Source organism: Brachyhypopomus gauderio, chromosome 7 (genome assembly GCF_052324685.1).
Source record: "Brachyhypopomus gauderio isolate BG-103 chromosome 7, BGAUD_0.2, whole genome shotgun sequence".
In the NCBI taxonomy this organism is placed as follows: Eukaryota; Metazoa; Chordata; class Actinopteri; order Gymnotiformes; family Hypopomidae; genus Brachyhypopomus; species Brachyhypopomus gauderio.
The window spans coordinates 31,756,729-31,784,077 of NC_135217.1; the positions used below are offsets into that span (position 1 = coordinate 31,756,729).

The 27,349-nt window shown below is 44.1% G+C and overlaps 3 protein-coding genes across 10 annotated transcripts in view; 2 read left to right on the top strand and 1 right to left on the bottom strand.

Annotated features, from left to right (window-relative positions):
- Positions 1 to 4,266, top strand: part of gramd1a (GRAM domain containing 1A) — a 32,376-nt gene extending 28,110 nt beyond the window's left edge. For all 5 annotated transcript variants that reach the window (XM_077013264.1, XM_077013262.1, XM_077013263.1 and 2 more), the window contains 3 exons: positions 1,091 to 1,198; positions 1,950 to 2,070; positions 2,501 to 4,266. In XM_077013264.1, the coding sequence (XP_076869379.1) occupies positions 1,091 to 1,198; positions 1,950 to 2,070; positions 2,501 to 2,611 (340 nt within the window). In that variant the 3' untranslated portion in view covers positions 2,612 to 4,266. The remainder of the gene's footprint in view (positions 1 to 1,090; positions 1,199 to 1,949; positions 2,071 to 2,500) is intronic.
- Positions 4,267 to 4,280: 14 nt separating this feature from the next.
- On the bottom strand, positions 4,281 to 19,716 carry scn1ba (sodium channel, voltage-gated, type I, beta a). Of its 4 annotated transcripts, none has more exons than XM_077013273.1 (7): positions 19,337 to 19,714; positions 17,800 to 18,202; positions 10,116 to 10,282; positions 8,190 to 8,427; positions 7,477 to 7,618; positions 7,076 to 7,147; positions 4,281 to 6,849 (listed from the first exon to the last, which is right to left on the bottom strand). In XM_077013273.1, exons 2-6 carry the CDS (start codon positions 17,849 to 17,851, stop codon positions 7,081 to 7,083), a joined length of 666 nt encoding a protein of 221 aa, XP_076869388.1. In that variant the 5' UTR covers positions 17,852 to 18,202; positions 19,337 to 19,714; the 3' UTR covers positions 4,281 to 6,849; positions 7,076 to 7,080. The 4 variants fall into 4 exon arrangements, with proteins under 4 accessions (XP_076869388.1, XP_076869387.1, XP_076869386.1 ...); XM_077013272.1 differs by having other exon boundaries at positions 17,800 to 18,207; positions 19,285 to 19,714; XM_077013271.1 differs by having other exon boundaries at positions 17,800 to 19,714.
- Positions 19,717 to 21,032: 1,316 nt separating this feature from the next.
- Positions 21,033 to 27,054, top strand: psmc4 (proteasome 26S subunit, ATPase 4). The gene is made up of 11 exons (XM_077013278.1): positions 21,033 to 21,123; positions 21,643 to 21,741; positions 21,861 to 22,047; positions 22,339 to 22,485; positions 22,820 to 22,929; positions 23,021 to 23,114; positions 23,309 to 23,476; positions 23,750 to 23,826; positions 25,299 to 25,467; positions 25,992 to 26,047; positions 26,560 to 27,054. The coding sequence occupies exons 1-11, from the start codon at positions 21,088 to 21,090 to the stop codon at positions 26,671 to 26,673; spliced, it is 1,257 nt and encodes a 418-aa protein (XP_076869393.1). The 5' UTR covers positions 21,033 to 21,087; the 3' UTR covers positions 26,674 to 27,054.
- The last annotated feature ends 295 nt before the right edge of the window (positions 27,055 to 27,349 follow it).

Consider the following 27,349-nt stretch of genomic DNA (forward strand, 5'->3'; position numbering starts at 1 on the left):
TAATATAAAATGCAACATAAAATGTTGAAAATTACTCATGAATTACTCTTAGTTTTTATAGTCTTTTATGTTCCATTTTGTCCTCTGCACAAAACAAAAATCTCTTTTGGCCTGATGTGTTAATAGTCCAACAGGCATGTTTATTATCTAGCAGCGTGAAAGGTGACTTATAACATTTTACCGGTTTCACAGACATGGCAGTCGTGCGCTACCATTAGCAGTATTTGCTCACATTTACATTGGGTGTTATGCCACTGTAAGACAGCAGGACTCTGGGAAGGGGGGTGTGGCTCAGCAGCAGGACTCTGGGAAGGGGGGTGTGGCTCAGCAGCAGGACTCTGGGAAGAGGGCGTGTCTCAGCAGCAGGACTCTGGGAAGGGGGCGTGTCTCAGCAGCAGGACTCTGGGAAGAGGGGTGTGGCTCAGTAGCAGGACGGCAGAGATTCCAACCGTCAGCTGAACTGTTGAGACTTGCATGAACAATGCTGGCGGTAAAACTAGACTTGCCTGGTTGTCGTGTTTTCTCTTTTATTTCCTGCCCTGCTTTTTAACCGCCACGTGGTGCCTCTCTCTCTCTCTCACTCTCTCTCTCTCTCTCTCTCTCTCTCTCTCTCCTGTCTGCTTCCCCTGCTCCACACGTGTCCTGCTCTGTGCAGGATCTGTGTCAGGTACAGTGTGCTTTCTTTAGTTCTTTATGTTGTTTGTAGTTTTGGATATGAAGCACTTTGTGCTGTGTAGTCTCTGTCATGTCCCAGAATGCCTGGTGGTTTCCAGTGTGTTCAGCAGACCCAGTGCTGCTGTCACACACACGGCTGCCATCGTCCAGCTTGGGTCTGCTCTTCAGTTCCAACACGCCCGGCTTCTGTTTTGAGATGTGACCCAACGGCTCGTTTGAGCAGGTCAGGCACGTGAGGCCAGTGTTGGAACTGAACCCTGCAGTTCACCTGCAGGTGTGGAGTCAGACACACTGAACTGTGGAGGCCTGTGACTCCAGGACTGGGATCCGATACTTAACACCACACCAAGAGCCTGACTGATGTATTCTCTATCTTATACGCTGAAAGATCTTTGTGATCTTCCTCCTCTTGCAGTCTGGTGGTTCTGGTAGCTTTGAACATGATGCTGTTCTACAAGCTGTGGGCTCTGGAGCGGGCCGCTCACACACTGGAGACCTGGCACTCCTACTCACTCTCTGACAGGTACACACACACCACCGCAGATACACACACCACCCTAACCCTACACACACACCACCACAGATACACACACACACACCACAGATACACACACACATCGCAGATACACGCACACACACATCGCAGATACACGCACACACACCACTGCAGATACACGCACACACACCACTGCAGATACACGCACACACACCACTGCAGATACGCACACACACACACACCACCGCAGATACACACACACACACACACACCACCGCAGATACACACACACACACACACACCACCGCAGATACACACACACACACACACACACCACCGCAGATACACACACACACACACACCACCGCAGATACACACACACACACCACCGCAGATACACACACACACACCACCGCAGATACACACACACACACCACCGCAGATACACTCACACCATCCAGCCCATATACTCTCAAACACCAGCCATCTTAAGCCATACCATTAGCACATAGCACACAATCCAGTACATCACTGTCCAGTAGCATTCAATACGTTCCTTTACCATCCATCACTTAATGCTGCCACCATTAAACACTACCAAGCAGTAAACATCTCTCTCTATCTTTCTCTCTGTCCCCCTCTCTCTCTCTCTCTCTCTCTCTCTCCCCCTCTCTCTGTCTCTCTCCCCCCCTCTTTCTCTCTCACTCCCCCCCTTTCTCTCTCTCATCTCTCATCTCCCCCCCCCCCCCCCCTCTCCCCCCCCCCCTCTCTCTCTCAGTCCTCTCCCTCAGTCTGCTACCGAGTGGGCCCAGATTCTCCAGCTGCAGCGTCAGTTCCATCAGGCCCAGCTGGGTAAATGGCAGCAGGTCCTACAATCATCTGTGACTCTACTGGACCAGGTGGGCACACACACACCACACACACACACACACACACTCGCACATATATATACACACACACACACCTAATCGACCAGGTGGGCATACACACACACACACACACACACACACACACACACACACACACACACACACACTCGCACATATATATACACACACACACACACACACACCTAATTGACCAGGTGGGCATACACACACACACATGCACATGCACACGCACACACACACACCTAATCGACCAGGTGGGCACACACACACACACACACACGGATCTGTGGATTTTTCTCTGTGGCACTATGTTTGTTTCGCGATGTTCACAAGTGCTTTTATAGGTGACTCTTAATGTCTTGGTGCTGTCAGTAGTGCGGTTGTAGATGACGACATTAGTGTGTGTGTGTGTGTGATCGAGGTCTGTCCCTCTGTGCAGATGAAACAGTCTCTGGAGAAGCTGCACAGCGGTTTGATCCGTCCGGAGGGTCTGCAGGACGCGGCCGAGCCTTCGTACGCGGCCGCCCCAGACAGCTGCGTGGAGCAGTGACTCACTACACTCACCTCATTAGTGTAGGGTAGAACCACACACACACACACACACACACACACACACACACACTCCTCAGAGCCTCTGTGCTTGTGATGACATGCTAGACGGTGACCTTCTCCTCCCAGGAGTGAACGTGATGCCCATCATGCAGGTTTAATCAGGGTGTTAGTGGGGAGTGTCCTCAGGGCACGCCTCTCTACGGCTCCACCGCAGGGTGGCACTGCCCAAAATACCACCTGCACTAACAGCAATAACTTAGGAGTGTGTGGCAGGCCAGGTGTAGTCGCGCGTGAGTGCTGCCTCCACCCGTGTCCCGCACCTCCACCTGAGCTTCACCTTGAAACCATTCTGTCCAGGCACTTTTTCTACACAGTGGGGGGGGTGTTCTCCACACAGGCGCCTGACAGGTGACATTTCAAAATGGACGTGTCCAGTTGTGTGGAAGCCCAGCATGTGAGGTCCTGGTGCACGTCTGCCTTGTGACTGAACTCTCAACGCATTTCCTGTCTGGATGGGACCTGCAGACGTGACAATCCCACAGGAAGAGACGAGATGTCTGGAGTCGTCCCCCCCTCTCTCTCTTTCCCTGATCCGGGAGAAGCAATCTGTCAGTCCCTCACTTCTCTGGGCCCTCACACCTACACACATTAGTTCAATGTTTTTGCTTTTAGATTGAAGGGGCAGGTCCTCCTTTTTAAAGCTTCTTCTCAAGTTTGTTTTGTCTGTCTATGTGAAGATGCAGCAGCCGTACTCAGAGAAGCGAAGGTAGTGTCTGACCGTTGCAGTATTTATTTCAGTAGACTTCAATGAAAAGTCTTTTCCTGTCTTTTTAATTCTTTTTGACTGTTACGTTGTTTGAGTCTCAAACATGGACCAGATCGGAGGGATGTGAACACGACTACCAGCTTTAGCAATAAAAACACGGCGACCGTTACACGGACGTTGAGAAACGGCTGAAACGTCCACAGAAATGCAGAACTGCCTGTTCCAAGTGCATCCATGCCTTTAATCTCACTGTTACACTTTGTACCACTGTGCTTCCCTGCGCCCCTCGTGCTGAATGTAATTGCTTTTGTTTCATGGGTCGTGTGGGTCCCTGTGAGTGGAACTGGCCTGTCACAGACCCCTTAGCTTCTGTATTATATTGGAACCAGACTTGAACTGTTACAGGGTTACTGTACATTTGCTGAGCTGAAAACTAGACGCCGAGTGTGATATTTATGTGGACTGGGGAGGGAGCGGAGCTGAAAGCCCAGATCAACCCAGATGGGTTTACACTGAACCGCTGGCTCACTTCCTACTGTCTGACTCCCTCTGTCGGATTCAGTCTGTTTTCTGTGTTTTTAGCTGTTTTTGTTGTTTGTCTTTGTTTGTTTGTTTTTTTTTAGCACTGTCTGTTCCTGTTGTTCCATCTCCATCTTGCCCTCCTACCGTCTGTCTCTCATATTTCTTTCTTTTCCTGTTTTCTATTCCTTTTCTTTATTTGTCCTGGGGGTCCAGCCTGTGGTCCAGCCCCTCATGTCTGCCGAACTGCTGTTCTATTTATTTGGGTCGTAGGGCGGCGCTGATTCTACTGTGAAGATGTGATTATAAAGTCGACATCACAAAAATAGAACTGGGGGGGGCACTGATGTTTTAGTGCGTTATTTTTGCATGTGTGCGTGAGTGCGTGTGTATGAGAGATGGTTTTATTTTATTGGGAGGGGGGTGTGTTTGTGTGTTCACTGAACATTAACATTTTACCCCGTGGCACTAGTGTATGAGAGATGGTTTTGTTTTACCCCATGGCACTATGTCCTATGTGGCACTAGTGTGTAATGTCCTTGTTTGCTTTTATGCATTCGATGAATTCCAGTCCAGGAAAAGAGACCCAGCCAATATCAAACATCCATTTGGGTGACCATGAAACATCTTCAAACAATTCTTGTGATTATTGTTAAAAATGAATGTAACTCCATTACAATCGCCACATTTTACACCTACGTAGGTATCCAGCTGTATCAGTGAATAGAGTGCATAAGGTTATTTATTTATTTGATCTGTTTTGTAAAAAACGTCACATAACTGCGACCCCAAGAAATAAACATAACATGCACTCAAACATTTAATGTACTTCATTTATTTATATATACTTCATATTTTTTGGCAAGCAACATTTTGACTTCTACATGGAGTCTCTTAGTAATATTAGCACTTGAAGCTTGTATTGTAAATGAGACTGACCTTGTAAGTGAAAGACAGCAGGGCTAAGACCCCCTTATGCAAACAAAACCATGCCACTGTGCACGATATTTCATCCACTGTCAGCAATTTTAGCAGTTTGAATGATGTACTCCCTTACAATGATAAACAAGTGATATACAATCAGTAATGTAGAGGGGAATAGTGAGGTTATCAATGTGCTTACAAGAAGTGGTGCGTTTAATAGCAGGTGCCTATATCATTACCACTAAGAGACTGGAGGCATAACTTCAATGTTAATTGCTATCGTTTAGGGAAAATATCAGACATGCAGTAAAAATCTACTCATAAAACATAAGTAATTACTGAAAATTCTGAAAGGTCCTGAAATCAGTATTTAAAAGTCTGAGATTTTCGTTGTGAGCACAGTTATAAAACCCTTCTCTGTAATCTCTGTGGAGGAGGGCAAAGGCAGTTGGACGTTGGCAGTGTTATGCTGCCCCCTGTTGTCTCTGCCAGGAATTGGCTACCAAGAGGGGGTAAGGGGGAATATCACGGGTGTTATCCACTCCTCAGGTACGTTTATATTCTTACTTTTCTTGGAATGTCATGCAGAAGTCGATAAAGGCTTGCATACTGCTGTGTTAGAAGGCAGCACAGTGACTGAGTTCCGATGTCGCTGAAATTCAAACTAGCGTGAAGCCCTCCGTGCTGCTCGTGTGGAGGAGTGTTGGGAAGGTTTTAGATAGCTACAGTTGAACTGTTGGACAGTTATTAACGCTTGTGGCACAAGCACATCATGACCAAAGAAAACTGCGGCCATGTCGGTTTAAATACACTTGAGAATGCATTAGTATTAGAATAAACAGATACGTATAAGATCCTAACTTAGAGGATGCCAGAACAGTCTTTATTTTAGTGTAATAACAGACCTCACATGCCATGAGTCTCTTTATGAAGACCTATTCGTCATTCACCAGAATGATTTACGCTCAATAAATGTGATTTTGTTATAATCTGAAGTCACGTGCTAAATTAAAATATAATACATTCCTTTTTTAATTATTTTTTTACTGGTCACCCTGCACCCTGAACCTACACGACGCAAGCAGGGTGTGTTCTCTCGGTGTTAATGCGGTTACGAGTAGCTCTGCTGGGTTTACATGGCGGACTCGTATCAGCTGCTTCGGTTTCCATCCACCGTTTGGACATGTAACCTCCATCGGTGTGTCAGATTTACATCTTCTAAAGCTTCATATGCTCCTTTAAGGATGTGAGAAGGAGAGGAACACAGACGGAGCTTCACCGCAGCACGCCTGTTTTTAACGTGAGTATTTCGGGTCTGTTCGGTAAACAGTAAACACTGCAGTCTACTGCCACCGCCCCCCGAACTCCTACCGGGCAGGCGGACCGACCGGGACCGGAACCAAGCAGCGTTATTAGGCCTTCAGTCACACACTGATGGGAACATCCTGACTCACGTTCATCTGCTTGTTAATTACCTTAATTTTCCTGTTCATTATAGGCTGTAGTTTTTTTAAGTCATTTTATATCACGAACTAAAATAATATATTTTTAAATATTTTTACCATCTTTAATACTAATATTAATAGTTCTGATGGTCACTGGTGAATTATAACTTGCATATAAAGTATAATTGGCCTTAAGTGGAAAAAAGAAAAAAAAAACAAAAGATTAGAATACATATATACATGTTCAATACAAATTCTAATGTTTAAAGGTACACATTTATTCATGCTATATTTGATCCCCTTGCACTGCATTGATTCATTATAGACATGGTAGACGTCCGTACCTCAACACGGTTACAGAGCTTTAGGTGAAATGAACACTGACACTGGGGAGTTGTGCTCTTCGTGGCCGCCTGTCCCAGACGTGGTGAGACCGGGCCGATGGTGTGGAGGGGGGGGGCGCACACCGGAAGACCGTTACGGGGGGTGTCCGTTACGGTGAATGGCCAGTGTTGTAACGGACCTCGGGGGCGGGAATAAGCATCGATGTTTCATGGCTGAATCTTGAGGGGGGATTTGGCTCTGAAAAATCAAACCAAGGCCAGTTAGTTAGAACCTTTATATTTACGAAGAAGAGAGAGGGAAACAAAAAGATAGCCACAAAAAGCCCAGTCAGGAAGTACTGTCAGCAGGTATGCTAGTGTGTTGTGCTGTTAATGTCCATGAGACAAAATGGTCGCGTTGGCAATTCCTGTTCAAGGCTTTACGAATAAGAAGAAGAAGGGGGGGGGGGGGGTCATAAACCCACCTGTGTTATTCTGCTACTGCCACACCTGTGCAGTTATCTTTGCTCTCGGAGGCTATAGCTAAATACTCAGCCCTGCGAGGGTGGGACCAGACAGGAAGGAAAGAGAGAAAATCAGAAGAGGAGCAGACAGACCAAGAGAACATGCAAACATTCACTTTATTTTAAGGGGACGAGTCTAATTTACTAACAAACATGAATATGGAAGAGCAGGAAGATTGCATTTGTGTGTGTGTGTGTGTGTGTGTGTGTGTGTGTGTGTGTGTGTGTGTGTGCGTGCGTGCGTGCACGTGCGAGAAGGTGAGAAGGAAGGGAAGAAGTTGAAGTCCTGAGTGCTTTCAGTAGTTTGAGTACCAGTTTCAGTAGTTTGAGTATCAGTTTCAGTAGTTTGAGTAGTCACTCACGCGCTTTCTCTCAGCGCCTCCTCCCCTGCGGCGGAGATCTTCCTGTAGCAGTAGACCATCTCCACCAGTAACCACAGCTGCAGCCCGATGATGGAGACGTACATCATCACCTCCGACAGGATGGACGCCATCCCACGAGTCGCTACACACAGAGGCAGGTTAGATCTTATATGCCCCTGCAATGTTGAGGGCATCAGCATGTGGATGTCTGAGAAATGTACTGAACTGGTGTGGAGTTGGTATTGTGGGGTGAACCTCGTTCAGTAAGCTGTAGATAAATATGCATGTGCGCTATATAACGGTTTAGGTGGCACAGTGCAAGATCATCACTCAACTAAAGGGTCTGATTCATCTACAGACCTCACCTCCTTTGTGATCATAAACTAAATAAGTATTGAAGGGGAAGTGGGTAAGAGGAAATGTTCAGCAGACTAATTTCACTATTACGGCGGCTGATTCTTACTTCGATTACCTGTTGATTTATAAGCACGTGTTTGCTAGCCAAGGCCACTCAGATAGAGATGAAATACCAGGGGCTGTTGCTTTGGAAACACTCTTTACTTTCACAACACAAAGAAGCGTCCTTGCTTCCTGTGTTATTGTTTTTGACATCAGGTTAGGACGTGTTCAGCGTGAATCAGGAAGGGGCTCTGTTTACAGGCCTGTTCTCTGAACACGGTGTGTTGTGTTGGGCTGCGCTAGCGTGCTCTTACCCTTGGGTACCACGTTCATGTGGATGAACTTGGTGGCGTTGGTGTGGAACTCGTAGTAGTTAAAGACGAGCGTTCGGTCAAAGTAGCAGCGGTATGTGCCCGTGTCATTTAAGGAAACGTTGGTGATGTAGATGGATCCGTCCTGCAGGTCAAACGTGTTCTTGCTGCCCATCCAGTCCAAGCGCTCGATGAAGCGTTCGTCAGTAATCATGCCCACCATACCAGAATAACTGTAGATCTGCATCACACACAGACTAAATCATGTTTCTTTGGCTATTCAGTTACAGCCCTTGACAGAGTTATAAAATTAGTAAATAAAAAATAAACTACAGACACTACACCCTTAATTCAGCCCTTAAGCTCTCTTCTATGGTGCCTTGAACTCTTATTCTCTGCTCTTACACACACTGACAGCAGCAGGGGCAGCTGTAATGGTCTGTGCTTTTAAAGGTCAGGGCTTGTGCCCTCTAGCTTGAAGAGAGTTCTGTGCCCTCTAACCAGAAGAGCTTTAATTAGTATTAACATGGCAGGGCTGTTTCACCTACGAAAGGAAAGTACACTTCAATGGAGAGAATAGTTCACCAACACTTTTCTTGTGAATAAATCATTTTTGAATAAAACAAAAAGGTTTGTATTATCTTATGTATCTGCATTTTAAATGCACCATTTAAAATTATAGTGATGAGAATAAGATTACAACAGTATATATTTCACTTTTTTCAAGAGTGTACATTTCTATCACTGAGTTCTGATTGTGATCACTTTGAAATTTCCTTCAGTGTGATCATAGTCACAATCATTAGACAAATTTGCTCAGGGAAATGGGATACACATATTCTATGCAATTACACATTTTCACCAGAGAGGTCACTAATTCTCCTGACTTACATTGTGTAGGTTTAAAGGCATACTAACCCCCAAAATGCTATAAAGGCTAACAAAGGTTTAGTGGGCTTGCAAGGCAGTTAGCTTTATCTAATTAAGCTCATGCTAATAATGCTGACCAATGTCATTCAGTGTTAGCAATATAACTCTGATAAAGTCTTTAAAGCTCCAGTCAGGAATCAACAGAGCAGCAGCATGCTTGCCTCAGTATTAGCCCTAAGCTAACTGCAACTGTGGTCAGTGCTTTTTCATTAAATGTTTAACTCTATCCCTACTGACTGCAACATGGCTAACCTCAACCATGGCAGCTAACACAGATTCATGTTGGGGGTCTTCACAGACCTGGCTGAGTGAATTCCAGATTCTCCAGCCATGAAGATGTACATGAAAATGTTCACACCATGAAAGATGCATTAGGCCAGGCCTCCCACTCTCATGATAAATGTATTGCATCCGCTTCACTGCAGAAGTCCAACTCTGACACCTCCACGTATCTCCAACTCCTCTCACCAAAAACCCTTTTTTTGTGTGTATTTATTGAGTTCCCACTAGGGTTGCCACCTACGTCTGACAAAAAACAAGGACACTGTCATACTGACACATGGCGAGTGTAATCTGTTGACGGGAGGGGGGGGGGGGGGGGGGGGGGGGGCGAACGTAAGTTGTTGAGCGGGGGGTGGGGGGGGGGGGGGTTACTGGAGGGGTTTAAAATGGACACAGTGTGCAGAAACAGTCTGAATCGTGGTTTGAACTAACCTAGTTTTTTTTGCCGGGACCGAATATTAAAAAGAAGAAAAACCGGGACAGACCGGGAAAACCGGGACAGGTGGCAACACTAGTTCCCACACATACGCACACATGACCACAGGTTCTGATTTACCTGGTATAAATCATATACACCGTTTTTACAATGTATATGATATGCACACAGAGCAGTATAAATTCACATATAAGCACACAGTCCATGTGCTCTGTGGCCATTCTCCATTAAACCAGATGCAGGCAGCTTCTAAACTTGCCCTGGAACCACGTCACACTCACCTGGCTGTAGTTGGTCTCCCCTTTGGCCTGGAACCACCAGTCGACGGAGGCGGACGCCTCCACCTCCCCCCTCATTTTACAGGAGATGCAGCCCAGTTTGAAGCCGTGACCCACCACGGCCTCCGTGTCTGAGTCCACCTCCACACACGCGCAGTAGCTGAGCCGTCCTACAGAGGGAGGACATGCCGCAGTCAGCGCGCGTTTGCTTACTAATGTCCTTACGTCTCTATCAAACTATTGTTGAGCTCCATTCATTATTTCTAGTGTCCTTAATTGTAGAGGTTGCAGGCATTATTATAATTATAGCCAGGTAGATGAGTTAGTTTTGGGGGTTTTGTTGTTGTTTTTTGTTGACGTGCTGTCACTTGGAATAGTGCATGCTGGTGTTTTTTGGTTATTTTCTTTTTTTTTTGTCCAAGGCAGAGCGTTTGTCTTGCATTGTTTATTTCCACTCATAATATCAACTGATATTCCCTGATATATACTAGTCCAAATTGCTTATTCGTCACAGATATGAGTCAATATTGGCTGATTCTGCCAGGGGCCAGACTCTGCAGGAAGAATCACTTACCTTCTTCCTTACAGTCTGGACTCACTAACCATCTAAAAAATTAGGCCAGGTTTCTGATTGGTCAGAAGTCCTGCCACTTACATAAAATCGATACATATGCAGTAGGATAGCAGCTTTATATTGCTAATTGGGTGGTGATGGATCCCTCTAATATAACTAGTTATATTTCTACCAATTAGGTTCAATTTGATCATATGTGGTCGACCCAAGAATCCAGACTATAAGGCCCCTGCTTTAGCCAGGGCCCCGGCAAGCTTTCTGTACACTAACCCTTATTCTCACCAGGGGTTTTGAGGGGAAATAAATCGTCAGCAGTCAGTGATGCTGGTCCTTCTGCAGGCTGCCCGCTACTTTACTGAGCTACTATCATATATAGATGCAGGTGTCTATATATGCCATCAAGATTGCATACAGCAGCTAAGAGGAACACACCTGCACCTCCAAGTGCCTGCCTCTCTCTCTGCACCCTGCAGGTCCCAGCTCAATCGCTCTCAACCAGCCTGTGCGCTAACTTCAACCTCTCACCTCTGGAGGGGTTTTTGTTCAGGCTCATTGGAGGTTTGAGGGACAGACCACACAACTGCACATCATGTCCGAGCACACGGGCTCTGGTCAAGCAGTACCAGCACTGTGACCGCAGCTGACGTGTCAGATCCATATCGTCTTAGTGCCGCCAACTAAACGCAGCCGTGTTTGACTTCAGAGCATCGCTGCACTGAGTCCAATATGGAGGAATTTTGGGACGGATGAGTGCGGTGACTCTTGATGGAGGGAGCAGAGAGGGAGAGAGAGAAACGAGAGAAACATGGGCACACTTGCCACGTCAGAACAGGAGGCAGGGAGAGGGAGAAGAAAAACAGGAGGAGAAAAAAGAGAAAAAGAAAGAGAGAGTGTTAACAAGAGCGTTCTACAATTACAGCTACCAAACGGACCAGGAAAGAAAGTCCCGTACTACGGTTAACTGAGAGGCTTAGACAGCGTGTGACCCCTACTGTTGCTTATTCAGAATTATTAGCATGTGTGAAACGTTCTCATGCTCACTGAAGCACTGTGGAGTGGTGAAAGAGGGAGAGACAGTTAACATCATGACAGCGTAATCACTCACACACACACACACACACACACACACTTCCTGTCAGAGAGGGGATTGGTATCGTCAGGTACACTCAAGAGAAAGACACACGTAATTCCTGCGCATAGCTAATTTGCAAGGAAATATCTGGGGCTATGTTTCAAAGATACACAGGTGAAAATACAAAGGTAACTCAAAAATTAGTTACATGACAATACACAGAAATACAGGAGCGGGGAGACAATCAGACATACAAACAACTTTGAGGAGACAGAAGAAATTGCTCGTTCATGGGAGGCTTGAAAAGGCCGTTTGGAAAGAACGCTTGGTGACAACAGCTGTTGTAAAAGCTGCATATAAATATTTGAATTATATTGTATATAATATTTATATAATATAAATAGATTTATATTATATTTATATATAAAATGTATATAATAATACTGAACAATTTGAAGGTAGTCATGACGGTTGTCTTGCTGGTCAGGTGGGGTCTCCACCTCTCTTTCAAAATGACAGTAGAGTGAACTCAGCCATTACGTAAGGCTCCTTTTTAAGCCATTACGTTTTGCAGTTTCTCGTCTGAAAGGCAGATCACATATCACAATGAGTTCAATCCACACTTCAGTTTCAGTAATCAAAGGTCTCATGGCCTTTTAAACTAATACGCCATGAGAACGGTCCACTGAACGTGTGTCGCCGTACCGACCAAGGGAGGAGATCAGCCACGCGCAGTTGAATCCACGCTGTCGCCGAGAGAACGGGTGTGAAAAACAAGACACGAAGCCGTTTCCTGTCCCAGCTCACCAGCAGCTAACGTACGCTCTCTGGCATCCTGGGAAACAGGAAGTGTCCGTGAGGTGTCCCCAGACGCTTGGCCCTGGGGAGCAGGGCTTTCCACAGAAACAAAAGCTCTTTATATCGTCCCATGAGTACCATCTTGTTTTTCTTCAGCGCCGCATTCCACTAGGGGCAGGAGAAGGGCCCCTTCTGAAGGAGCCATGAGAGACCCCCTTCATCCCACTGTCCCTCTCTCTGTGTTCTGAATGCACCTCACTGTGGTATATCTGTTCATGTCAGCGGACAGACATCGCCTGTGACTCCAGCAGTCTTGGTGAAACACCATGTTCCTACCACCGAGTCATCAAAACAACATCTCATGAACGTCAGTCGTACATGTACCACTCGTTTGTGCGTGTTGAGTTATACTTACTCATCAGTATTAAATATGGTAAAATATTTATCTGGGAGATCATGCAATGTTATTTTGCTCAGGACTTTCACCTCACAGTTAAACTGCAATGTCTCTTTAATATTTTACTAATGAGAGATGACCCTTAATTTTTCCTTGTCTGCCCTTGTACAGATTTAGCAGGCATGCTCTCCATCACTCCCCCCATCCTCTCTCACACTCACTCTCTCACTCTCTCTCACACACACACACCCCAGTGTTTCACAGATGAAGGCGTGTGTGTGAGCCTGCGTCACTGCAGGGTGAAGACCAAATGAGATTCTGCTGGATATCATCTCTGAACACAACAACTTTCCTCCTCATTGGTCTGCTTGTCTCCGGGCGACTCTCTCTCTCTCTCTCTCTCTCTCTCTCACTCTCTCTCTCTCTCTCTCTCTCTCTCTCTCTCTCTCTCTCTCTCTCTCTCTCTCTCACTCTCTCTCTCTCCTTCCAGGTGCTGCTGATCCAGGCTTCTTTCTAACTCCACGGCCCTGAGTATTGTGTCACCTGACTACATAAAAAGGGCTATTGAAAGGCCAACTGTGGTACACTCTATGTGAGCCATGTAGCAACGTTCATCAGTCACGCACAGCAGGCGGCCAGTCGTGACCAGTCTGTCTCACTTGGCCGTCGTCTTCTTCTCAGTGTCTGGTGTCTGTGACCTTAGTCTCCAGCTCCGGGTTGCCTTCCTGCAGTCCCCTCTGCAGAAATGCCCTTCAGGACACTGGAGCACAGATGTCCTGCTACAGAATGCAGATGTGCACCCAGACTGTCAGACACCCCCCCACATACACCTGCACCATTTAAGCACACTACACAGAGATGCTAGATACATCACATGCCGTCAAGAGCATGTTGAGCTGTAGCCCAGGTAACACTAACTAACCTGTGTCATGTGACACTGACTAACCTGTGTCATGTGACACAAACCCTTTGGCTCTGTTATCAGCGGAAAGGCACACGAAACGTATGCATAAATGCTGACCGTACGCTGGTTTTACAATGTTTGGCCGCACAACATGCAGTGAATATCCCATATTCCACACCCTTTAGGAACAGTAGATAGCTGATAACACAATATCTTTTGTCAAGTTGACGTCCCTGACTTCTCCCTTGGGCTAGTGTATGTGTGTGCGTATGTGTTCGTGTTTGTGTGTGTTCATCAGTCCCTTGTCTCGTTAACGTTGCATGTGTGTGTAGTTAGTCATGTGTGTAGTGTATTTGTGGTGTATTTGTGTGCATGTTGCCTGTGTTTTGTCAGCCGTTTTAATAAAACGAATCTTAAAGACGCTATTGTCTCAGCGTCCTGCTTCTTCCCTCAATATTACACCTTTAAATGCTGTTATTTTCATTATTTTCCATTATGCTATAATGTGCCATGTGTTGTAATGTAACAGCTCACTACATTACACACCTTCTTTCTATGCCTACACAGCCTCTCATATCCAAGTTTTGTTAGTCATGTATAAATGTAGAATCACATAATTTGTAATAACTGAATGAATATAAGTTGGCTCTATTTCGTTTTCCATTATTTGTCATTATAAATAATGATATCAACAGTTGATTTTTTATCATTTAATTTTTGCTGATCATGTTGCCAGGTGGGAGTGATATTCCAGCCGCATTCTGATTTTACACTGTTTAAAATGTAATTTGCATTTCAAAATGGACTCATAGTTTTTCTAAGTAAATGGTGTGTTTGTAGCCTCAGTATTCAGGTGTTAGACGTGAGGTTGTAATAAGTGGAGTGGAGCTTGTATGCAACCTGAGAGCCTCGTTCTTCCCTGACTGGTCTTCTGATTAACCGGATACAGTCTGTGTGTATCGACCGTAATGTTAACCTCCAAACGTCTGACATGCTCTGGATTACACTAAGATACGTATCTTAACTGACACTATGTTTGAGATACCTATGTCTTCCTTGCTCAATACCCCAGAGATTTTTATATAAATATATCGGTGGTCAACTAGGGCAAATATTACAGAAAAGTTATTTAAATTAACAGAGCTGTTACAATTTTAGTATGAAATGTAAAGACTTTTATATTTCACATAGCCATCTTGTGTATGTCAATATTGTGTATAGCAGGGCTTCCTAACCTTTACAACTCAACCCACCACTACATCTTCCACAGTCTCACATGAACATTTCATTGACTATTTAAAATCTAAATACCACAATCGATGTGGCCTATTGAGTTTTGATTTCACTAAACATGTACACTAAACATGTACACTAAACATGTACACTAAACATGTACACTAAATATTTCCTTCATTTTGGTTCTGCTTGGTTTACTCTGTCAGAAATTCGGTTGCTGCTAGCTTTTTCAGTCATGTGACAGCACTGGGCCAGACCAATCGGTGAGCTCATCCTAAATATGATGGTTTTTAAAAAATATTTCAGATAAAATCTGTCACATATAAACTTCTTACCTTTGATTAAATATATATGAATATTGGAAGGATGTTTACTTTGCAAAACAGAAAAAAAAAATTAACTTTTGGAAAATTACCAGCTAGCAGTACCATTGAAGCTCACTGGTTGAAAACAACTGGTATATATATCAGTGGTTTTCATCTTGTCCCTCTCCCCCAACACCAACACACTGGCACATCTGGGAATCCCACAACTCCCACAACTCTTTTCCCAGTTTATTTAGTGCTTTTTTCACATTCATCCCCAGAGATTCTTTGATGTGCTGGCTGAATTGCAAAGTACAATTCTCTTATTGATTTAGACCATCTACCGTTTGCTGGAATACCAATCAGTCCCAGGATGTAAAGCTGTTTTATACTATTTTTGCAGTTCATACTCAGGCTCTGAACAATTTATCATGGTAATAATAGATCCCCATTGTTGGGTATCCTATCAATCAACGTCTATGTGTTCTTGTTTAAAAGTGCAGTTGCAAATGGCATCTTGGCTCAGTGCGGATGTTTTGTAAAGTCTCAATCTTCCTCTCAGAAGCAGTCTGGCACTACGTCAGTTCTACACTTGACCACCTCCAGGCAATCTAAGTGATATACAATACTTGTGAATGTATCCAATACTTGTGGAGATATCCAATACTTGTGAAGATATTCCTTCACACACTAAGCACCCAATAAATATTGACTGTGGTTGTCTTTCAGTTTCAGCACAGTAATTTAGAGAGCTCTTTGCTGTCTGCCTGTCTTTCCTGGCTGCTCTGATGTTTGAGGGCTGTCAGAGCCAAGGACAGCAGTGAAAGAGCTTCAGTCTAAAGACGCTAGATATCGCAGGCTGGTTGGTGATGCACTGTAAGACTAAACCACAGAGACAGATGCTGTGGGTGCAAAGTGCTTTTCTTGCTTTGACCCTGTCTTCCACTACCCGTCTCACTTTCTACCCCTCCCCCAGCTCTCTTCTTTCTCTCCTCTCTTCTGTCTCTCCTCTCTTCTCTCCTTCCAGCCCCATCTTATTATTTCTCATCTACTAGCTGTTCTTCATCATGTCCTCCTAAATGCACATACTTTGTCTTTTGTCTGCCAGTCAATTTTTTCTCTGACCAGAATTACTTTGTTGAACGTCTCCAGCTCTTTGTAATAAGATAAAAAAAATTTATGAAAAAATTACATTGTCATGTGAGACAATAGCATCTAATGTGCTGTTAAAATGTCTGCTGTGACATCCTCACTCCTCCTGTTCTCCTCTTCCTGTTCTCTTCCTGTTCCTGTACCTCACCTGCTCCAGGTGTTGTGTGGACTATATTATGGTACATAGAACATGAGGGGATGTTAAGGGGGTTAAGGATGCAGCTTGGAACAAGTTGCTCCACTCAGTTTAGAAAATGTCTGGAATAGTACAGGATATATATTTTTTTAGATAATGCAGGTGGAAATAGGGACCGTAGTGCTCAACACTCCATAATCCGTCACCCTGGTTAGCCGTGCCTTACGCAACATCTCTAATATAAAGCATGCTGAGCACTGGGCTAGCTGTGTAATCTGGGACATTTTTCACTGAGGCACAGCTCACACCACCTGTTTCCACATGAGAAATTGACTTTTTTCCCCCTACTGTGCTACTTACTGACAGTCATATAGATTAGAAAGCTGTCGTGAGTGCAGAGCTGCACTACCTAGTGAAAGGTGAGGGCCTGGTCCATGTTCCCACCTGCCCAGGTCTCTGGGAAGGGACCCAGATCTCACAGCCTTCATCTGCTGGTATGTTAATGGTGACTCACTCTTTAAAGAATGTAAAACCATATGTTTAGTGTGGGATTGCAGGAATGAAGCTTCTGGGAGTCTAAGGTTTCTTGGCGAAGATCCTGCAGACCTTCTGCTCAGGTTTAGAGAATCTTCCTATTTCTAAGGTTTCAGTGCTCTGCCTGCAGCTCTGTGCACACGTCCTCCCTTTAACCAATCAGCTCATGCCTCAGTCCTATTACCCACCCAGCTGGTTCAGGTTTGCACTGAGCAATCTGCAGAACAGGAACACACACACACACACACAGTCACACAGCAGCAATACAATACACGGCACCAGAAATGGGACAGCTAAGAAATAAACTGTTCCGTTTTACCTTGAACAATTAACCACTGCAAATAAAGAACAAACCTCAAACAAAGAACACAGTTAGCATTGAAACTGGAAGAACCCCACCACACACACACACACACACACACACACACACACACACACCCCGCACAGCAAGGGTGGAATCCTAACCTGAATGACACAGACAGAAGACACACAGAGATAAACACATAGATGCAAGAGCATGTGCAACAGATATTTCCAGCATGCTACACAGCACACGTTGAAGGACAGAACGCCACTCACCGTGCATCACACACAGCACCATCGGCATCCACAGCAGCTGCACCGCGATCATCTTCACCGAGGAGATGCGTCCCTTTGAGCCTCAAGCACACAAGCACACTCGCACGCGCACACTCCGACACGCCGCCGCTGTGGACCAGAGGGCCTCTGTGGGTGGCCCCCCAACCCCACCCCTGAGGATGAGCGGGCTCACCAGGACCCTACACGTCTGGTGACTTCACTACAGGCTTCTGCTCCCCTCCTCCTCACTGGGATCCACGTGTCTGTTCGTCTCTGCTCGGAGACACGCGGTTGTTGTGGTACACGGCGAGTGAGCGTGGCCCGTCGCCCGCAGCTGGTCTCAGCCAGGGACTGTTCACAGAATCCTTGTTCAACTCTTTAATCCAGAGACAACCACGTGTGTCTGCGCTGACGCAAATTGTGTTAAGCCAAACCTCCAAACTGGTGCGTGTCAGAAACAGCTTTTTGTAGATACAAAATATCCACTGATTGAAATCTGATCTACCACTTCACATTCACATTTATTTTACAACTGACTTTGCTTTTTATTCCATTTTAATGGAAGACTTGAATTTGAGGTTTGTGTGCTAAGAAAATAAATATATGTTGAAGATGAATTAGTGCATAGCATGGAAGACAAGAGATCTAAACCACAAGGGACGTGCCTGTGAAACGGTTAAATAGGAAGCTGACCGACCTGAGAAAAAGACATTTCAGTGAAGTAGCACAGTGATTTAAATTTCAAATGGAGAATGGAAGCATGAATTTCATATAGTATGTCTTTGGTTTATGTCTACATTCCCATTAAGCAAATTAATGCTTATTGCTCAGCTATCTTCCTGTTGTATTGCTATATGTAATGTATGGCATGCCACTGTAAACTACATATGTTTCACAAGACGGTTTCTTTTGACCAAACTTGAAGATTACAGACTGTGTCGGTTAAATGTCATAAATGTCAGCAAAAGTAGTAACCTGACAGACATGCAATGAGCAGTAATCATCTCACACTTGAATAATAAATATTATTTTCTCTCCCGATGGTTATATCTTTTAAGGTATGAAACCGTCTGTTCAGACAGTAAGACTACGTATGTTTCTAACACCTCTGCAGCCCCCCGATCTAGTTATTCCTTCTGCCATATGGTCGTATTTTGTTGCCGTTTGCCAAACGTCTGTATGCGCAATATACAAACAAACGAATCATATGTCCAGCAACGCCTGATGATTCATGAAATATGCTTCCCTCCTATGATTCCTATAGTATCACCACGTTAGATTTTAAAATCATTCATATGTCAATAACTATAAATAAGGGGGGAATATGTTTGGACAGTCTAAGTAAACCAAGGCTACATTCCGAAGTCGCTCACAGGAGACTGTTTGGTTGCGAGCAAAACCACTCGACCGGTGTCATTAAAATATATTTTGGACAGACGAACCAAATATGAACGCATGCAGCAATATTGTATCTCAGGCAGATACCAGGATGGCCTTTCTGAAATTTAACAGTTTGTGTCTTAATTTTTCTGCCTACCGTGACCAATTAGCATCTGTATTTGTCACGGAATAACAGTCCCCTTCCTGTGAGACGCTCTCGGTCAGATTGTTGGTTTTATCATCTCCATTTGTGGTCCAAACCGCTCCAGGGTGCAGAGTCACACCGCTCGCACAGTTAAATCATCCCGCAGTCACATCGACCTACAGCGGGGTGATCACCTAGGCTGCCATGCGGATGAACGCGGATGCTCCGGCTCTTCGCATAAATGACTGAATTAAAAATTCATTCAAACAAAAACAAAATCTTATTGAACGAGACCAACACGCGCAATTCGGAAAAACTGAGGCGTGGGCGACATGGCATGGTGTGGAGGAGAGGACGCAGCACGGAGCAGTGGGATAGGAGAGAGATGGGGAGGGTGGAGAGGGTGGAGGAGAGATGGGGAGGGTGGGGAGGCTTTGGGAGGGTGGGGAGGCAGGAGTGATGCATTGCAGTAGTGAGATAGAAAGCAGAGGTGTTGTGCACCGAGATACAAACCCTGTATTATGTCTAGATGTAGTGGTGCAATTAAACGTCATTGTAGCATCGTGCGATTGAGCCAATAGGACAACAGACATCTAAACCCATCTGTCATCTTCTTGAATTACATAGTCGAGATTAGTGACTTCAGCTCGGGTGAGACACCCACGCTATTACCAAAGTCGTAACATATCTCACAGAGATGAAACACTTAGACTTCCTATTATCATTATTACATCATTATATATGTTGTTTTGACACAGAGCACTGAAACTAGAAAGGTACTTTAAAGTATTTACGATCAATCATTTCTTATTCCATATTTATTTTTCATTTTTCTCGTTTCTCTGCGTACAAAGCAAAGCCACTAATGCTAAACGTAGATAAGCTATTTCAAACATATGTACAATGATCGTTATTTGGAATATTATAGGAAAGAGCTACTTCTGTTAACACTGAAGAACAACCACTCCACTCTATATTTCGTCTATGTCTGTACGCTCATTGAAATTATTATGAAACTGCTTCTCCAAATTATGTAATAGCCTAATTATATGACTATAGTCTACAAACAACATATGTTGGGCGAAATTACTTCTCAGATCTACGAATTAAACAGACACAAAATGATAATTCTGTTTTAGTAACAGGCCAATGTAAGAACGTGCATTTCTGACATTACTAACAGAAGCCCACATGCTTCAACTGGTTCTAAGCAAAATAGTTGTTTTCTTAAACTTCATTATCACCTAAAGGGAATATTACACATAATGTAAAATACATTTATTCAACAGTAACCCAGAATAACACGTGCTGCATATGAAGGTCACCGCTCGTTAGGAAGCTATAACCCTGTGTTAACACCATGTACATTTGTACGAAAGGGGGAGCCATTTTCCAACTTTTGTGCTTAGCCAGAACAATTATGGAACCATTTTAATAGTCAGCCACACAGATTAGCACGTTTTAGATTTTGCTCAAAATTGTGTCAGCATGACAGTTATTGAAATGATAGACTTTTCACCTTCTATCTTCCCGTTTGGAAAACAGCCTAGACAAACATGGGTGATTTTAATAGTTAGGCATGAAACGAGAGATAGTTAGCTTCAAAACGGGAGAAGCATCAGAATACTACCAGGTCTTCTTTGCCACTGAAAAATAAAGATCCTACTTTATACAGATTTCTATGCATTTAATTTTGTAACGGCTCGCGCCGGTCCGCGCGACGACGTCGCCATGACGTCAGCAGCAGTGACGCTATAGCCAAGATGGAGGACGGCGGAGTGCTGGTGGAGAAACCTCAGGTGAGGAGCAACTTTATACGCGTTTGAACGTTTGTTCCAAACTGGTGTCTTATTTATCTCGCACCCGTTCGGCTCTCTACTCTACTTCATTAACACGACGACACGCGGCAGAGGACACCGTTAAGAGATATAACCGTGCGGAAACGGTGCCCTTTCGTTCAAATCCGAGCAAATGCCCTGTCATGCCATTCTGGTTAGCTAGCTAGCTAGCTAGTTAGCATGTTTGCTCAACGAGCCTAACGGACATAAGAGCTCTAGTTTAGACGTCTGGTTTAGACCTCTAGTTTAGACGTGAGGTCGGGGTTTTCTGAAGTACCGTTTATTGTGTGTATTGGGGATGATATTGGTGTCTGTTATGCTAACAGTCCACAGCTAACAAGATGGCTAGATAGCTAACACGTTAGTTAATTGTCTTCGATGGCTGTAGCTTGTTGTTGTTCTTTAAGCTGAATAAAATGTGAACCTTGGCCCAGTTGGGCAGCGTTGTAGATGTGATGTTCGTACTGTGACCCTTTATAGGACGAGGTGCCGACAATGCTTAGTTCACGGCCCCAAACCGGCTTGTCCTTCTTGGCTCCAGAACCCGAGGATCTGGAAGACCTCTACAGTAGATATAAGGTTTGTGTTGAGATTGTTTGAAGACTTCCACAAGCAGTGTTTTGAACTGCCATTAAGTTAACATTTTGCGTTACCAGAGTCCTTTCTAATACAGAACATAATAATTCTGTGCAATGTAGAAGTTGCAACAAGAGCTGGAGTTTTTGGAGGTCCAGGAGGAGTATATTAAAGATGAGCAGAAGAATTTGAAGAAGGAGTTCCTCCATGCCCAGGAGGAAGTGAAGCGGATTCAGAGCATTCCTCTAGTCATCGGGCAGTTCTTGGAGGCTGTGGACCAGAACACTGCTATTGTGGGATCCACTACAGGTAGAAGTTACATCTTTCAAGCACAGATGTACATGGCTGTGTAACAATGAAATGTACCTAATGGATTTATCAGGATATAAAAAGGGTGACTGTGTACAAAAGAGAACCTCTGTCATCACATAATGTGCTCTAGTATAATGTGCTGGGAGTAAACAACCAATATTAAGATCCACATTCTCAGATTCTCTTTATTCTCAAACTAGGCATTTTGCAGAGGTAGAATTATAACTCTCAAAATGTGAAAGTCCAGTGATGGGGCGTATACACTGATGTTGGTGTGTTCCCTGTTAGGCTCCAACTACTATGTGCGCATCCTGAGCACAATAGACCGTGAGCTGCTGAAGCCCAACGCGTCTGTGGCTCTGCACAAGCACAGCAATGCGCTGGTGGACGTGCTTCCCCCAGAGGCCGACAGCAGTATCATGATGCTCACCTCAGGTAAACAGTCCCGCTCTCGCTCTTCTGGCCACCTCGCGCGTGTGGCTGCCTGCACACAGGTTCACGTTTTCCAAGACTTTTAGAGAATGGAAAGTCTTTATTAATAGATGCCGAATGTGTTGGATGAGACATCTAACATGAAAACCTGCCTGTGCACCCCTTCTTTCTGAGTCAAACACACATTTGTCATACTTGTAGATGTTTGTGGAGAACGGCATCCACACAGGACATTCGAAAAGCTCTGACAAAAATAACTACAGCCTCTAAAGAGATCTGTCTGATAGAACCCACTTTTTATTTTTACATTCTCCAATCTGAAATGATGACCTTGCAGACCAGAAACCAGATGTGATGTATGCTGACATCGGTGGCATGGACATACAGAAGCAGGAGGTGCGGGAGGCAGTAGAGTTGCCCCTCACACACTTTGAGCTTTACAAACAGGTAAATGCGTCTGTATGCCTGTGTATGCATGTGCAGATGCAGTTGTGAGTGTCTTTGAAGGCTGCTCACAGTTTCTGTGCTTCTTTCTCAGATTGGTATCGACCCACCCAGAGGGGTGTTGATGTACGGTCCGCCCGGCTGTGGCAAGACCATGCTGGCCAAAGCAGTGGCTCATCACACTACAGGTAACTTAGTCATGTCACCATGTGTGCTTTTACTTAGAGTATCATTTTGTTCTTGACATTTATGTACAGTGTTTAGTTCAAACTCAAAATACTAACACGTACTCTTTCTCTCTTCTCCTGGCTGGTTGGAGACAGATTGTTGTAGGGTGCTGATGTGTTTTTGTTTGTTGTTTTGTTTGTTTTGCTGTGATTAGCGGCCTTCATTCGCGTGGTGGGCTCGGAGTTTGTTCAGAAGTATCTGGGTGAAGGTCCCCGCATGGTGCGTGATGTCTTTCGTCTGGCTAAAGAGAACGCCCCAGCCATCATCTTCATCGATGAGATCGATGCCATTGCTACCAAACGTTTTGACGCACAAACAGGAGGTAGTATTGTCCTGCTGTTCATTTTGTGGTGACGGGGAGGGTTTGCCAAGATATTTGTAAAATTTATATTACAAAGATTTCTTAATGAAAATTTTCTGAACGATGAACTACACATACAATGGAGGTTTTGTCTGGTGGGCAGAGTGATGTGATGGAGCAGAAATAGTTTTTTATATGTAAAACGCCACAAACAAGCGTGTATACGTTCATAGTCACTGCAAGGCATAATCTCATGGCTAGACCTAACTGTACTGATCCAACCGTCTTCTCCAGCTGACAGAGAGGTGCAGCGAATCCTCCTTGAGCTGCTAAACCAGATGGATGGATTTGACCAGAACGTCAATGTGAAGGTGTGTTGGGACCAGCGTTTCACATGATCAGAATCTTTGGGCCTGTGCTGTGATATTGTGTCTGACGATTTCTAAGACCTGGAGGTGAAGTCACTGCTGGCTTCCCATAATGCTAGAGTCAAATGACTCTGCTTACTCTGGTCATTATAAGCTTTTTGTGTATCAGGTTTACATCTGGATAAGATACAAAATGCATTTATAAAACGGCCTTGAATGTATTTTACAGTCAACTGGATTTAAATCTCTCTCTTTTTTTTTTTTTTTTCCCTTTTCATTTAAAATCCACTCATACCACATGACAATCAGTTTTTTTCTGGTGGTCCTTGCTCTATATATAAATCAGTACAATTAAAGTTGATAATTAGTCACATGTCTGCCTTGGGTTGAATCCTAGATGGCTATGTCATGCTAATGAATGTGTCAGTAGTTGGAGGTCATATGTAATTTGGGTACAAATTAGTTTACATTTCAGCTGGACTAAATTGCATCTCAAAATATTTCCTGAGGCAGTTTGGGTAAATGGATTTGAGACTGTTTGCTTCTACGGTACACCTGCGTTTTTGATGTTGAAGGTGCTTGAGAACACGCTGTTATCTGGAAGTGAGACATTGTGGCTTTGCATGTTGCAAAATGAGTTTTAGATGTAGAGTGTTTGTCTGGGAGCGCAAGAATCTGTCAGTTCAGACCCTTTTTAATACGCATGATGAGTGATAACCTTGAGAATGTCCTGGCTGCAAAGATGATGTTCAAGAAGCTAATTTGGTTGTGGAATTTGGGTCATTGTGATGCACAGTGGGTCCCACTGGTCGTGGAATCTCTGGAATATTATAGAATTTTTAAAGGTCTTTTTCATACATGGGAAGTCAGGGGATTTAATCATTTTGGGGGGGGGGTCAAGGGATTGTGTTTATAGCATTTCTCATTGTGTGAGTGTTTATGGCTACTTGATTTTTTTCAGGGCCCATTTAACAAAAGCAGCTGGTTTCCCCTTAATTGTAGGTCGTTGAAATGTGGCGTTTTAGCCCGGAAAAGTCAGAGATTTAGACATTTGACTTGGAGTGTGAAACTCTGCATGCAGCATAACAGCCTGAACTGAGGGGAAAAACTCCACTTATAAATGAATGTCAGCCCATATCTGTAGGATATCCTTAAACAACCTTCCTGATGAAGGAAATGACACCAAGTACCATTGGGCATTTTTGGTTGGTTAATATTTTGTGGGTCTTTGGGGTGGTTCCATTTGGTTAGCCGTAGCTACATTTTCTACACCCCACATTTTTATTACTTTACTGGGAGGGTATTCTCATGACCCAATTTACCTGGAAAATGCTTTGAAAGCCACATTTACATGAGAATTACAATAATGAAAGTGGTCAGTACTGGGCTGAAAAGGCATCTGGCAAGTGAACACTAATTAATTCTCTAAGATTTACTGACTACATCAGTTTACTGACTACATCCTGTCTGTGCAGGTGATCATGGCCACCAACAGGGCAGACACCCTGGACCCGGCTCTGTTGCGCCCGGGCCGTCTCGACCGCAAGATCGAGTTCCCTTTGCCAGACAGGCGGCAGAAGAGGCTCATCTTCTCCACCATTACCAGCAAGATGAACCTGTCTGAAGAGGTGGACCTGGAAGACTGTATCCTCATTACACTGCCTGCTCTCTGAACACTCACCAACCCTTTCCACTAGATCAGAGGGTCGTACCCATAGAAAACACAGGTTTTCTTGGAGATTTTTTTTTACATTTATTGAGACTTTTGGAGAAAAATACGTTTATGGAAAACGGAGTAAGAAAATGCTACGCTATAATTAAAAATTATTGCTTAGTATAGCATGAGGTTTTGCCATTATATTTATGTCTGTCCTGATAAACTGAAATCAGCTGTGCAGTGATGGCTTTTCTACAACCAACAAGAATTTTAGCAAGATGGGAAGTTTAAAAAAAATTATTTTTACTTGATGGATGCCCAGTAGTAATAATGCCGATTACATGCTAAGGGTAGCATAACAATGAACATAAAGGACCTGAACGCACATTTATGAACCTTTTCTGCAGCATAATTTGCTAGTTATGCACTGGGATAATGTTGCATGTTGTATTGGTAGAATGTTTTGGTGTGTGCATATGAGTCTGGTCTGCTGTCCTTAATCACTGTGTAGATGTTGCTAGACCGGACAAGATCTCTGGAGCAGACATTAACTCCATTTGCCAAGAGGTGAGTGGAAAAGACATGAAGAGCTTTCTCTTACCCACCTGACCTCTTGACCATTACACTGTAAACAGTGGCTCAAGGTGGCTGTGGGACAGAATATATTAGTGTAAAGATGATGTAATTTATTGGCTCACACCCACCATGCTCCTTTCTTTCAAAGATCCGAGTTTGCATTGCTGTAGTGTAATATAATGCCGAGTTGGTATTACTGTCAAGAGACAATATTCGTGGTGTGCTGAAGGGCAAAAAAAATAATGCCTAAACTAGAATCTAGATTTTTATTTAAATGGAAGATCCTAACATTGATGGAAGTGGAATGGATCAGAATTCTCTGAACACAAGTCTGTGGTGTGTGGGACAATTAGAGGTTCAAGAAGGCAGGAATGAGCAGAAGAGGGAGGGCAAACTCCTGGCCATCTACCATCGTAGAGTTTATCAACGCACCTTGCTCGAATGTTCAAGTGCCACAGAGTCACGCGTGTGTTTCCGTACGTAACTGCTCACCCCATTTTCAGGCTGGCATGCTGGCTGTGCGTGAGAACCGCTACATTGTGCTGGCGAAGGACTTTGAGAAGGCCTACAAGACCGTCATCAAGAAGGACGAGCAGGAGCATGAATTCTACAAGTAGAAACATCCCTACTGTATTGGCATTAGCATGACGCCCCTCCCATTTGAGTTTGGTAGTTTTCAGTGTTTGTAAGAATGGTATATTGTTGAGTGCTAGAAGATTGTTCTTGATCTCGAGTTGTGAGTACAGGGACTGAATGTCACTGGGATTCATGCATACAAACAAATAGATGCACACAAATGCAACGTTTTGCATATTCACTATATAAAATTGTACACAGCAAAAGAACCAATAAAATGTTTTCCATAAAACTAACAAGGTCAGTACTTAACTTCAGAACTGTTTTTTTTGTAGTTCATGGCATTAATTTAGTTGTTGGTATCAAAATGACTCATTCTAGATGTACAGCTTGGTGAAATGGGATTTAACTTTGGTAATCAACTGGTTTTCCTTGTCTTTATTATTAAACAAAAAAATCTTAAAAAAAATAATGTAATACTTGGCCACGAGATAAATGGTCTGTTAAACATTTACCTGGGCGCAAACATATTACATTTTCCATTGATTGGTACACAGTCATGTTACTTTTTGATACGTATTGCCTTAGCTATGAACACACAGATGGAGATATTGACGTGTAGGTGCTACTGCAGCTCTCGGCTCTGTTGGTCTAAAGGAGCGAAGATTTGATGGGCGGGGGCGTGAACAGTCGCTTCTCTCTCTGCCTTGTGCCGTT

What these genes read in the sequence shown, in the direction of transcription:
- scn1ba (XM_077013273.1), bottom strand. Translation starts at nt 17,851, where the DNA reads ATGATCGCGGTGCAGCTGCTGTGGATGCCGATGGTGCTGTGTGTGATG. An exon ending in GGGAGACCAACTACAGCCAG is followed by an intron (nt 8,428 to 10,115) that starts GTGAGTGTGACG and finishes TGTGTGATGCAG; the next exon opens with ATCTACAGTTATTCTGGTAT. An exon ending in CATGAACGTGGTACCCAAGG is followed by an intron (nt 7,619 to 8,189) that starts GTAAGAGCACGC and finishes CTCTGTGTGTAG; the next exon opens with CGACTCGTGGGATGGCGTCC.
- psmc4 (XM_077013278.1), top strand. Translation starts at nt 21,088, where the DNA reads ATGGAGGACGGCGGAGTGCTGGTGGAGAAACCTCAG. An exon ending in TATCATGATGCTCACCTCAG is followed by an intron (nt 22,486 to 22,819) that starts GTAAACAGTCCC and finishes ATGACCTTGCAG; the next exon opens with ACCAGAAACCAGATGTGATG. An exon ending in ACCAGAACGTCAATGTGAAG is followed by an intron (nt 23,827 to 25,298) that starts GTGTGTTGGGAC and finishes CTGTCTGTGCAG; the next exon opens with GTGATCATGGCCACCAACAG.